Below are 12,609 nucleotides of genomic sequence, written 5' to 3' on the forward strand. Positions count from 1 at the left end.
AAAAAACAAAAAACAAAAAACAAAAAACAAACAAACAAACAAAAAAACCCCATATAGTCCACAATTGACTGATGCTACAGATACTTCAAACTGCTCTTTGTAGTTTGAGGGACGTGCATATTGGAACTATGTGGACATGGATTTTTCAGTACATGATATTCAAGTCTTTCAAACTGCTCTCAGGTCTCCGTTGTTTTAGTTGTTCCTCCACTCTTAGAATTAAATAGAATTCATATGGTGTCGAGGGTGGTGACGTGGATCATGGCTTACTAAGGGTCTCCTTATCCCCACCTCTCCATGTGACTCAATGATGCCCTTTATCTCATTTGGAAACACGTTCACCAAGTAAGTGTTTAGAAAATTTCACAATTAAGTCTATGGCTAGTTACATTTACTTTTAACATTGCTGTTTATGGTTCTTGAAGATTGACTATGCCAGAGTGACAAAGAAGGAGATGCTGGACTGTGTCAAAGATAATGCTTGGCAGAACAGCTTTATCTGCCCACCGCTGGCAGAAATGCAACAAATTACTCAGACAACAGCAGAATCCATCAGGGTTCCTTGATAGCAAGTAACAGACAAAGTGGTATTGATTAGCTCCCCAAGGAATGCATTTAAACTAGGTGGAGGAATATCTGCTCTCTGTCAGGGATTTGGTTAGAGTATGTGAGAACTAACCAGCCTGGAGAGACACAGACAGAGTAGCACCAAAGATGCAGTGTGAACAGAAAGTAGAAGAATAACTTCCTTCAGCTCCTTAAGTACNCCAATGTCTGAGATAGTTTAACCTGAGACGCAGATGCTCATAAACAGTGACATTGTCCCTCTTCCCTTCTCCCTGCAGAGCAGCCTAAAGACAATCCTGGCTTTTCAGCTAAGATCTGCTCAGCATTTCCTCTCTCCTGGGCACTTGGCCACATAGGGGGTATAGTGTAGAGGAAAGAAAGCAAAGGCCAGAGAGGACAAAGCATGGCTACAGGGTTTGTTTAGGGTTAAGAATATTAGCATCAACCTGACTGTGGTCTGATTTTTCTTCCATATTTTCTGGTGTCATGCAGCTCGCCTTGTTTGATGCTCAACTCCTAAGAGCAGTGATGGGGACCTGCACTGAGCCTGAGAGAAGGAGGGATTTGAAGGTCATCTGCTAATTCCTCTGAGTGGCAGGCTGCTTGCTGCTGCCATTCCTACAGGCCATCATCAGTTTCTTTTAAAGTTCAGATGTTGTTTCCAATGGTGGAGAAAAAGAGCTGGAATCACCTGGAGATTTTAACAGGGAAAAGAAATCAGTCTCAAGGGTACAAAGAAATGGATCAACTCTCTCCTACCTCCTTTCTCTGTGAGGCAGTCAAGGAGGTCATCATACTTCTGGTTTAACTTAAAGCAGGTTATTTACAAAATACATCCACGTAACAATATGACATGCTTGGTTTGCCTATAGGACTCAATCATTGGAATTGTCAGCTCCTTCAACCTGTTTTTCCCATCCACTATGAGCAGACCAACTCTGATGCCCTCCTGTGTGGCTTTCTGTACCATTCTCTTCCTCACCTTGGCTACAGGATGTGGAGCTTTCCCAAAGGTGGAAAGGAGGGAGACAGCACATGAATATGCAGAGAAAGAGCAGTCCCAGAAGATGAACACAGATGACCAAGAAAACATCTCCTTTGCTCCAAAGTACATGCTGCAGCAGATGTCCTCTGAAGCTCCAATGGTACTATCTGAAGGACCTTCAGTGATACCATTACATAAAGTATTCTCAGTCGACAAAGAGAGTCACCTTCCAGGAGCTGGGCTTCTGCATCCTACCAGCCCTGGTGTTTACTCTTCCAGTGAGCCTGTGGTCTCAGCCAGTGAACAAGAACATGGCCCTAGCCAGCTTGAAACAATGTCTTCTGAGCACAGCCTTTCCAAGGCCATGTTAACTCTTGCTGTATCTCCACTTGCTTCTCTGAATCCTGACCAGGAGGGGCCCTATAACAGTTCTAGCACCCAGCCTATTGTAGAAGCAGTCACAGATGTAACACATAGTTCCCTGGAGTATTTAGACAACCAGTTATTTGCAGCTAAAAGTCAGGAAGCAGTTAGCTTAGGAAATTCACCTTCTTCCTCTATAAATACCAAAGAACCTGAGAAAATCAAAGCAGATGCAGCAGCCATGGGAACTACTGCCTTTCCTGGTGCTGATTCTACAAGAGACACAGAGCCTGATAAGGAGAGGCCCTCAGAGATGGCAGCTGATGATGGCCAGAGCACTACCACCAAGCATTTGGTGACAGTCCCCAAGAATGTCCTGACTATTGAGCCAACAGCTGGCAGTATTTTAGGGGGCCCTAAGGTCACAGTGAGTGTCAGCACAGCTGGCCCAGTCTCTTCTGTCTTCAGGGAGGAGTGGGATGACACCACATTTGAGAACATAAGTCAGGGGAGGCCCCCAGAGCCAGGAGACAATGCAGGGACTCAAGTGAGAACAAAGCCACCACATGGGACCTATGAGAGCTTTGAGGGGACTGAGGAAAGCCCCCCTTCCACAGCAGTTATAAAGGTGGCTCCAGGGCTCCTGGGAGGAGAACCAGCCTTGGGAACAGCCCTGGTGACTGCACTGGGGGATGAGAGGTCACAAGTCTTGACCCATCAAACTTCCTTCACTCCCATGAGTCTGGCAGGAGACCCTGAAGTTTCCACCATGAAGCTGTTCCCAAGTGCAGGAGGCTTAGGAGCCTCCACAGGAGGGGACAAGACCCAGCTCTCCTCAGAGACTGCAGTTTCTACCTCTCAGTATGAGTCTGTGCCACAGCAGGAAGCAGGAAATGTGTTAAAAGGTATGAGAAGAAAGTAGAACATTAAAACAACATTAAAACATATGCAAAGTTCAATTGATTTGGAAACTGTCAGTTTGGATCTTTTTTTTTTCAATGAGGTTGGGAATTTAGCTCAGTGGTAGAGAGCTTACTTAGCAAGCACAAGGCCTTGGGTTTGGTCCTCAGCTCTGGGAAAAAAAAAAAAAAAGTTATATTTGAAATTTTTTGAGATGGGATCTTAAAAGGATTCTTTGAATTTACTGTGTTCCTGCCTTTGCCCCTAACTGCTAGGACTGCAGATGTGAGTCACTGTGCCTGGCTGGTTTTATTTTGTTTATTTTGGTTTTGAGATAGGATCCCACTGTAGTTCTGACTTGCCTTGACTTGTCCTGTTTGACTTCAAACTTGTGACTCTCCTCCTCCATCTATCTCCTTACTGATAGGGCACAGATATGTGCAGACATATTTGGCTTTGGTTTGTTTATGTATTCATTCATTCATTCATTCATTCATTCATTCATTCATTTATTCACTTTACATCCTGATCTTCCTTCCCCCCACTCTTCCCAGTCCCACCCTCACATCCCTTGTATTCCATTCCCCCTTCCCTTCTCCTCAGTTAAAGGGAGAGCCCCACACCTTGGGTACCAACCTTCCCAGGCATGTCAAGTTATGGTAGGATTAAGCACATCTTCCACTGAGGCCAGGCAAAGCAGCTCAGCTAGTTTAAAGGGATCCAAAGGCAAGCAACAGAGGCAGAGACAGTCCCTGGTCTGTTAGGGGACCCACATGAAATCCAAGCTGCACATCTGCTACAAATGTGTAGGGGTCTAGGTCCAGACCATTCATCTTTTTGGTTGGTGGTTCTGTCTCTATGAGACCTCACTGGCCCAGGTTAGTTGGCTCTGTATGCCTTCCTGTGGTGTCCCTCAGCTCCCTCACTCCTTCCCTTGACTCTTCCACACGGCTCCCTGAGCTCCTCCTAATGTTTGTCTGTGGGTTTGTGCATCTGTTTCCATCAGTTCTTGAGTGAAACCTCTAGGATAACAGTAATGCTATGATCCTGTCCATGTGGTTCTATTTTTTAATAGTGTCTTAGAAAGATTTACTCAAGATTTAATTAAAGGCAGAAATAGTAAAATAAATCATGTATATTCCATAAAAATTATACCCCTCTCAGAAGTCAAGGTCTTCACCTGGGGACAATTTGTATATACTCCAACTCACATTTGTATACTTAACAGTGTTTGCAGATGTTTTTAGCTGTTTTTGTTGATTCTTACTGCATATGTCTCCTGGGTAGGTGCCAGAGATGTTTTAGAATTTTCTGTGGGACAGCATCCAGAAGCAATGGCCTCAGACAATTTATCAATAGCATTGAAACCATTGTAGTTCAAGAATTTTCAATTGTTTTATCATGAAAATATATTAACACATTTGAAAATATGAAAGAAACAGTTATATTTTAAATAATTTAGCAACAATGTATTATTCTTATTTAGACATTGTTGCAAAATGTATGCATATCTTTGGCATTTCTTACCAAAAATAACTAGGTAGATGTTTATCTTGTAGAATTAACTACTTGGGTTCTCTGACCTTCCTTTCCAAAATTTAGTCATCTAGAATTAATATATGGAGAAATGTAAATCATCTACCTGCTTCATTTCAAAATTTCCACATCATTGAATATTAAGAGCTGGAGAAACTTATTTGCTGTTGATGAATTAGATTTTTTCTTTCCTCATGTTGTTGGATATATAATATCATCTGGAACAGAAGGCTCTGCATAAAGTGTATATGCTCAGATTTGTAACATGGCTTATACAGTTTTGTTGATGTGTAATTAAAATGGTAAAATTGTCAGTTGACAAACAGTAAAAGGATATTAAATAATTTACATTTTTATTAACATTTTAGGTTTTGAGACAGAACCTCGAGCAGTTTAGATTAAGAATCTTTTTGAACTCCTGATTCTCTCCCTGTCACCTCTGAGTATCCTAATTATAGTTCTGCATTACCATGTTCAGCTTCTAGTTTATTTTAAAGACTGAAATAGCTGTAAAATGAGATTTTCTATAGATGCTTCCAGAACATATTTTATAAGTTGTTTTGAAAACAGTTCACAGCATTCATGTTTCTAGAACATGAAGACATGTTGTTCCAGGGTATGTCTTATACAATTAAATCCATATTGCTATGTTTTAAGGCTTATAGGAGCTTCTTCAGATACAAGCTAAAAGGTAAAATGGATAATAATAGGCTATTTTCATGATCAAATACTCTCTCAGTAATACTCTCATTTACCTACTGCTCTGTGAACAGGCTCAGTGATTGAGATCTCAGACTCCTCTTGCAGAGGTCTTGAGTTTGCTTCCCAACACCCACATTAGATGGCTCCAGGGAATCCAAGCATCTTCTTCGGGGCTCCATGGACACATAAAATAAAATAATTGTGAAAAAGATGTCCACTGTGAACCTGCTCTGCGCAAAGTACCGTGCTTTGTGTTTGGAACATAAAGAGTTTGCCTGTTTCAAAAAGAAAAGAAAAAGCTAGTAGATAAATACCATTGTTCTTGTTTAGTAGTTAAGGAAACTGAAGTTCATTGCTCAGTTTGTGAAGTTTGTTGTTCAAGATAAGCCCAACATGGGATCCAGCTCAATGGGAGGTCCCAAGGCCTGACACTATTACTGAGGCTGTGAGGCTGTGGAGAGCTCACATAAAGGGATCTGTCATGCCTGTCCTCTGAAAACCCAAAAAGCAGCTGAAAGAGTCAGATGCAGATGTTTTCACCCAACCAATGGACAGAAGCAGCTGACCCCTGTTATTGAATTAGGGAAAGTTGAAAGAAGCTGAGGAGAAAGGCGATCCTGTAGGAGGACCAGCAGTCTCAAATTAATCTGGACCCCTGAGATCTCTCAAACACTGGACCACCAAACAGACAGCATATACCAGCTGATATGAGGCCCCCAACACACATACAGTAGAGGACTTCCAGGTTTGTGTTCATCCAGAGATGATGCACCTAACCCTCAAGAGACTGGAGGTCCCAGGGAGTTTAGAGATCAGGTAGGGTGGGGGGTAGGGGCATCCACGTGGAGATGGGGTAGGGTGGGGTGGGGAGAAGGTGTGGGATGTGGAGCAGACAGAGGGTGGATGGGGGTGGGGAGTAGAATATGTAGTGTAAAAAGTAAATTAAAAATTAAATTAAATAAAAAAAAAATGCCTGCAAGAGACTACTCCTCAATAGGTCCACAGCCTCCTTTTCCTAATAACCTTTCTCTCTTACCTCTGGTTGGTGGGGTAGAAGGGAGGTTGAAACATTTAAGAACTCAAAATGAAGTAAGTTTTGAAAAAAAAAATCACAAAGCTAATGAGTAGTTGAATCAAACTTCAGACTCAAGTAAACTGACTCTTTGATCTGCATTCTTGACCACTGGGTTATAGGTTTCTATGAGTGGCATTCTTCTTTAGCACATGTGGAGGGTAAATTAGGAGCACAGTCCACATTATCTGTCCAACCCAGAAACTAGGTGAACACTGGTTATTGTAATTACTGGGTTTTTTGTATTTGTTTGTTAATTTTTAAAATGCTAATTTTCTTTCCACCTTTTAGGTATGCAAAAGTGAACAATAATATGCAAAAGTACTTCTGAAATATTTTAATGTGACATAGTTCTGCGTAATTTGTTTCTCAACAGACTGATTCAGTTAATATTCAACTATGTCTGAGAAGCTCAGAGCCATCTTCCTATTTTGTTTCAATTTTATTCTAGACTTTTTGTTTGTTTATTTGTTTTTACATAAACTTCTTTACTTCTGCCTTATATTACCCCACAACTCCCCAAGCAGCAATAGTAACATTGTTTACTGGTGCTTGATTCCCAAGTTCTCTTTGTTGTTTCAGTCTCTGAAAGAGCTGGCTGCCCCTTTTCTATTTATTAACTTTGTAGTGAATTTAATATATAGGAATTTGGTCTACTTTAAAATGTCTCCCTCCTTTTCAGACATCACTCAAGAGATGACAATGGCCACTCAAGAAACAGATGCCACATTACCTGTGGTGACACACGAGCATATGGCCACCATTGAGAGTCCCAGAGGCAGTGGGGAGCCTGAAGAGGGCACGCTGTCCTCTCTTGTGTCTGCTGATGCTGAGCTGTCCAGAAGATGGGAGTCTCTGGCCATGACAGCCTCCACCACTGTTGTCCCATTGTCTCTCAAACTTACCTCTTCCATAGAAGGTCAGTAGGGGAGTTCAGTGTTTGAGGGAGGAGTGTGGATCTTTACTGTTAACTACTGGAATGAGAGCGGTAGCTGGCCCTTTCTCCAGCATACACATGTTCCCTACCTGGAAAGATTGTCAACTCTCTTTGCTTGTAGAAATGTGTTATAGTATCAACAGATAAGGCAGACCCTTCCCTTGGTTCCCAAGTCTAAGCCTACTGAGGGCTCCTGCGTAAAAGCCAGGGTAGGGAAACAAAACTAACAAGGACTTGGGATTGAAGCCACCATTGGCCCTGTCTAAGACTGGGGCCCCAGGCAAGCTTCTGAATGTTTGTAAGCCTCTGTTCATTTCCAGTAACGTCTACCTAGGTTATTGTGAAAAAGTTAACAGTGAAAAGGAGTTCCTATATCCTAGGCCCTCAAATGCCCTTTTCTTTTGAAAAAGTTGTTCTTAATTGTATTAAATTTAGTTTTATTTTTTTATTAAAATAGAATCTTTGAAACAATACATTCTGATAACAGTTTACCCTCCCCGACTCCTCCCAGATTTTTTACTTTCCCAATCCTCCAAATCCTTACATGTTCATTCTCTCTCTCATTCGAACTAAAGTAGGTATCTAACAATAAAAATACTATAAAACAGAACAAATAAAACATAAAGGAAGAAAACAATCAGAAGAAAAAGAGCCAGAGACAACGCACTAGAAATACTTAGAAAAACAGAGACAAAAATGTTCCCACATGTGTATTTCTACGTCACGCCACTGGTGCCGCATCTGCGTGGTCAGAAAACACCTTGGACTGGGTTCGTACTGAAGGGCTAAACATCCTAATATTAGGATAAGCTGCAAGGAAGAAACAAATGCCCTGGCGGTTTGTGCCGATCAGAACATTATTTATTAATTGGACACGGGAGGACCCTTAACCCTCTCCCATGTCCCTCTATGTCTCTCTGTGTCTCTCTCAATGGCGCGCGGTCCGATCATGAGCGGAGCTGTGTCCAGAAGGCGGGTCCAATGAGTGGGCGGTGACGACGTCAGTGGTTGGTCAGGGCGACGAGTGGGCGGTGATGACGACGACGCAGGGCGGTCTGATTCTGGGAGGTCCGGGGAGCAACTCTTAGCGCATCTGCAGGGGGCGCAATACAATGTTTAGAGGGAGAGTGGTCAGTGGAGGTGAGAGACCCCAACACCCACACACATAAATACAACACATAAATAAACACAAAACCTGAAGGTAAGATGTATTTGCAAAGGGTTTGTAAGGAAGAAGAAGAAGTCCCAGTAAAGCATAATGAGGCAAAGCACCTCTTAAAATGTCACAGAATCCATTCTGTGTTGGCCATCTACGGCTGTGCTTGGGTTCTGGCCTTAGCAGTGATTTGTACACCCAGTGAGACTCAGTTGGAGAAAACCGGTTTTTCCTTTGCTAGACATTATCAATTGGAGATAGCTTCTAGATTAGGAATAGAATGTTGTGTTCACTCCCCTTTTAGTGCTAGGTCCCTTGTGGCCCAGACCTGTGCAAGCCTTGTTCTTCCTGCCATAGTAGTCTCCATTTCTCTGTGTTTAGAAGACCTTTTCCTTGGAGTCTTCCATTCCCTTTGGCTCTTATAGTCTTTCCACCCCTTCTTCTGTAGGGTTCCTTGAGTCCTGAGGGCAGGAATTTGATGGAGACATCCCATTTAGGGATTTGTATTCCAAGGTATCTCACTCTCCACATTTTCCAGTTGTGGGTCTCTGTATTTGTTTCCATCTGCTGCAGGAGGAAACTTCTTTGTTAATGGCTGAGCAAGGCATTCATCTATGAGCATAGCTGAATGGCATTTCATTCCTATATTCCTTTAGCAGAACAGTAGTACCTGTTTCCCCCCCTAGGTTACTGGTCTATCTCAGGCAAGTAGTTTTCTCAGGTGGTGGCAAGGATGGGTTTTATCTCAAGGAGAGGGCCTTAAATCCAGCCTGAGAGTAGTTGGTTACTCTCTGATTTTAGCAGGCAGGTCACCAATGTCAATCAAAGGGTTTGAAACTTGGTTAGTATTTTCTCTTTTCTTTTGCAGAGTAACACCTAGTGCCATGAACACTAGTCAGTAGGGATGAATAAAGGCTTGAGGTAGGCACCAGCTTGACTTCTCGATATTCTACGAATGTTGCCTTTAGTAATATGGCCTTGCTATCAGTTAATGGAAACCAGCCAATAGTCTGGGTTGTTTGGGAATTCCCATGAGAACTAGATTAGATACAACCTGTTCCTGGAAATGAAGGCTTTCTTTGGTGATGAGGGACATCACCTTGGGGCTCTGTCTTCCTTCTTCATCTGGCGATCCATTTAGATCACTTTCAGAGGTGCGTATGTTTTAGGAATCTTGTACTTTATTAGGTTTCCATTTCCCTGAAATGGCCCTTAGGTTTAGCTGTTGCCCCTCCCATTATTCCCTCCCTTTTCCTAGTTCCCATCCACCTTCCCATTTCATTCTCCTCTTCCAGTCCCCACCCTTTGTCCACCCATAACTATCTATTCTATTTCCCTTTCTGAGTGGGATCCAGCCCTCTCCTCTGGCCTTTTGCTCTATACCCCACCACTGTGATTAAACGGATTGTAGCCTCCTTATCAAAGACTTAATAGCTGACATCCACATATAAATAAATACATACCATATTCATCTTTTTGGGTCTGGGCCACTTCTCTCAGATTGATTGTTTTCTAGATGCATCCATTAAGCTGTGAATGTCATTATTTAATTTTTTTCCAATTTCTATTAGGTATTTACTTCATTTACATTTTAAATGCTATCCCCAAAGTCCCCTATATCCTCCCCTCCCCCCGCTCCCCTACCGACCCACTCCCTCTTCTTGGCCCTGGTGTTCCCCTGTACTGGGGAATATAAAGTTTGCAAGACCAAGGGGCCTCTCTTCCCAATGATGGCTGACTAGGCCATCTTCTCCTACATATGCAGCTAGAGACACAAGCTCTGGGGGTACTGGTTAGTTCATATTGCTGTTCCACCTACAGGGTTGCAGACGCCTTCAGCTCCTTGGGTACTTTCTCTAGCTCCTCTATTGGGGGCCCTGTGTTCCATCCGATAGCTGACTGTGAGCATCCACTTCTGTGTTTGCCAGGCACTGGCATAGCCTCACAAGAGACAGCTATATCAAGGTCCTTTCAGCAAAATCTTGCTGGTGTATGCAGTAGTGTCTGTGTTTGGTGGCTGATTATGGGATGGACCCTGGGTGGGGCAGTTTTCAATGGTCCATCCTTTCATCTCAGCTCCCTGCTTGTGGACGTTGTACATCGTGGTGCGGAGCCTAGTGCGCACCACGATGTACAACGTCCACAAGCAGAGTTTCATGTGTTTTACAAATTGTATCTTGGGTATTCTAGGTTTCTGGGCTAATATCCACTCATCAGTGAGTGCATATTATGTGAGTTCTTTTGTGATTGGGTTACCTCACTCAGGATGATACCCTCCAGATCCATCCATTTGCAGAGGAATTTCATGAATTCGTTGTTTTTAATAGCTGAGTAGTATTCCATTGTGCAAATATACCACATTTTCTGTATCCATTCCTCTGTTGAGGGACATCTGGATTCTTTCCAGCTTCTGGCTATTATAAGTAAGGCTGCTATGAATATAGTGGAGCATGTGTTCTTATTAGCAGTTGGAACATGGACAGGTTATGGTATTTACATTCAAAATGAGTATCTTAGTTGGTTTCATTATGCAAGCTGGATGAGAATAGTAGATTTAATTAGAGGAGTTGAGTTTTTCTATCAGATTTTTTTGTTTTGTTTTGGTGGAAGTTTAAATATGTACTGTGCTTTTATAGAGCCACTTTGACAGTGATGGGCTATTCTCTTAGTAACATCTTTAAGTTCCTGTCCAGAGACAGACAGATTTTTTTTTCTTAATTAATTAAGGCTAAGAAATTCATGTCAAATTGTACTATCTAAGGCATTAGGTTTGGCCATGAAAAATGTAATTGACATATAACTGCACATCAATAAAAAGTAAGAATGGAGATAGGGCCCACAGTCATGTGACTGAGTCAGTACCCTGAAAGGTGCAAAATGTCAGGTTAAGTGTGTAAAGGATGGAGTCTAGTTACAGGGATGCTAATCCAGAGCACAGGGAGCTTGAAGGCAGCCAGCCATGTCCTAGGAAAGAGGACAAAAGATGTACTGGGATTCTATGTTTCCTCTACTGCAGGGAAGAGGGTCAGTTGAGTATGTAGGCAATTCTTTTTCTTTCTCAAAAGATTTATTTATATTCTCACTTGTGTGGATTTCATACCACCACTGTTTATTTTATTTCATTTTCCCTTTGTTAGAGTTATTTATTTATTTTATGTGTATGAGTACACTGTGCTGTCTTTAGACACACCAGAAGAGGGTACTGGATTCCATTACAGATAGTTGTGAGCCACCATGTAGTTGCTGCAAATTGAACTCAGGACCTCTGGAAGCACAGTCGGTGCTCTTCACCACTGCGCCATCTCTTCAGTCCCTCATTTTACTTTTTAAAAAACAAGGTCTTACTCTGTAGCTAAGACTGCTCTGAAACACGCTATATTGCATATTATACCATACAACTATTTTATACTATACCACTGTAACTCATGCTTGCACAGAACTTGTGACAGTCCTCCTGTATCAACCTGCAGCTTCTGATATGGGTATGAGCTACCACTCTTGGATCATATTACCTATTAATGTTTAAATTCATATGTTATCCCCTATAAAAAGATCAGAAAAAGATGTGATTCATCTATTTAGATTTGGAAACATTACATTTGTTCAGATTTCTGTAGGTGTTGACTATGTTTACTGTTTCCTTCTACAGCTAAACTGCCTCTTTGTACACTGAAAAATGTATTCTATTTTCTTTCTTTCTTTTTTAAAAAAGATTTATTTATTTATTTATTTATTTATTTATTTATTTATTATATGTAAGTACACTGTAGCTGTCTTCAGACACCCCAGAAGAGGGCATCAGATCTCATAATGGATGGTTGTGAGCCACCATGTGATTGCTGGGATTCGAACTCAAGACTTTCAGAAGAGCAGTCAGTGCTCTTAACCACTGTGCCATCTTTACAGCTCCCTGTAATCCATTTCCTATTCCAGAAAAATGTATTCCATGGAAATATTTCCTACTAAACAGTATGGAAAGTCTCATTTGCTTCAGCATGTTAAGTTGTTGAGTCCAAATATTGATCCCCATCTCATATCCACATACAAACAGCCCCCCCACAGTATGTACATTCCAAATGAATCTTCTCTCCTATACAATGACAGTCAGCTTATGATGTCTCAACTGACATCTTTACATCTTGCTCAGGAGCAGGCTCATCTCTTCCTAGTTGTATGTGCACAATGGCCTGTCAGTGCCAGGTGCTGTGTAAAATGATGACTAAGTTCTTGTCTTTATGCTAATCATGTGTTTGCTGTCTCTTGCTGTTTGTGTGTTGTTTATGAGTCTAGGGCTTGTTTAAGCCCCAAGTTGAATATTTAAAACAGTGTCAATGAGGTGATGGCTCCCAACCACATTCTCCTACAATTTGCTTTGTTTTCATGTACACCAC

General features: G+C 41.9%; 1 protein-coding gene across 1 annotated transcript in view; it reads left to right on the forward strand.

Annotated features, from left to right (window-relative positions):
- The window catches only part of LOC110325766 (armadillo-like helical domain-containing protein 4), an 11,806-nt gene extending 4,754 nt beyond the window's left edge, over positions 1 to 7,052 (forward strand). Inside the window, exons 2-4 of the mRNA XM_021203872.1 lie at positions 426 to 557; positions 1,440 to 2,820; positions 6,808 to 7,052. Coding sequence (XP_021059531.1) covers positions 426 to 557; positions 1,440 to 2,820; positions 6,808 to 7,052 — 1,758 coding nt within the window. The remainder of the gene's footprint in view (positions 1 to 425; positions 558 to 1,439; positions 2,821 to 6,807) is intronic.
- The last annotated feature ends 5,557 nt before the right edge of the window (positions 7,053 to 12,609 follow it).

The sequence above is a fragment of the Mus pahari genome, chromosome 8 (genome assembly GCF_900095145.1).
Source record: "Mus pahari chromosome 8, PAHARI_EIJ_v1.1, whole genome shotgun sequence".
Lineage (NCBI taxonomy): Eukaryota > Metazoa > Chordata > Mammalia > Rodentia > Muridae > Mus > Mus pahari.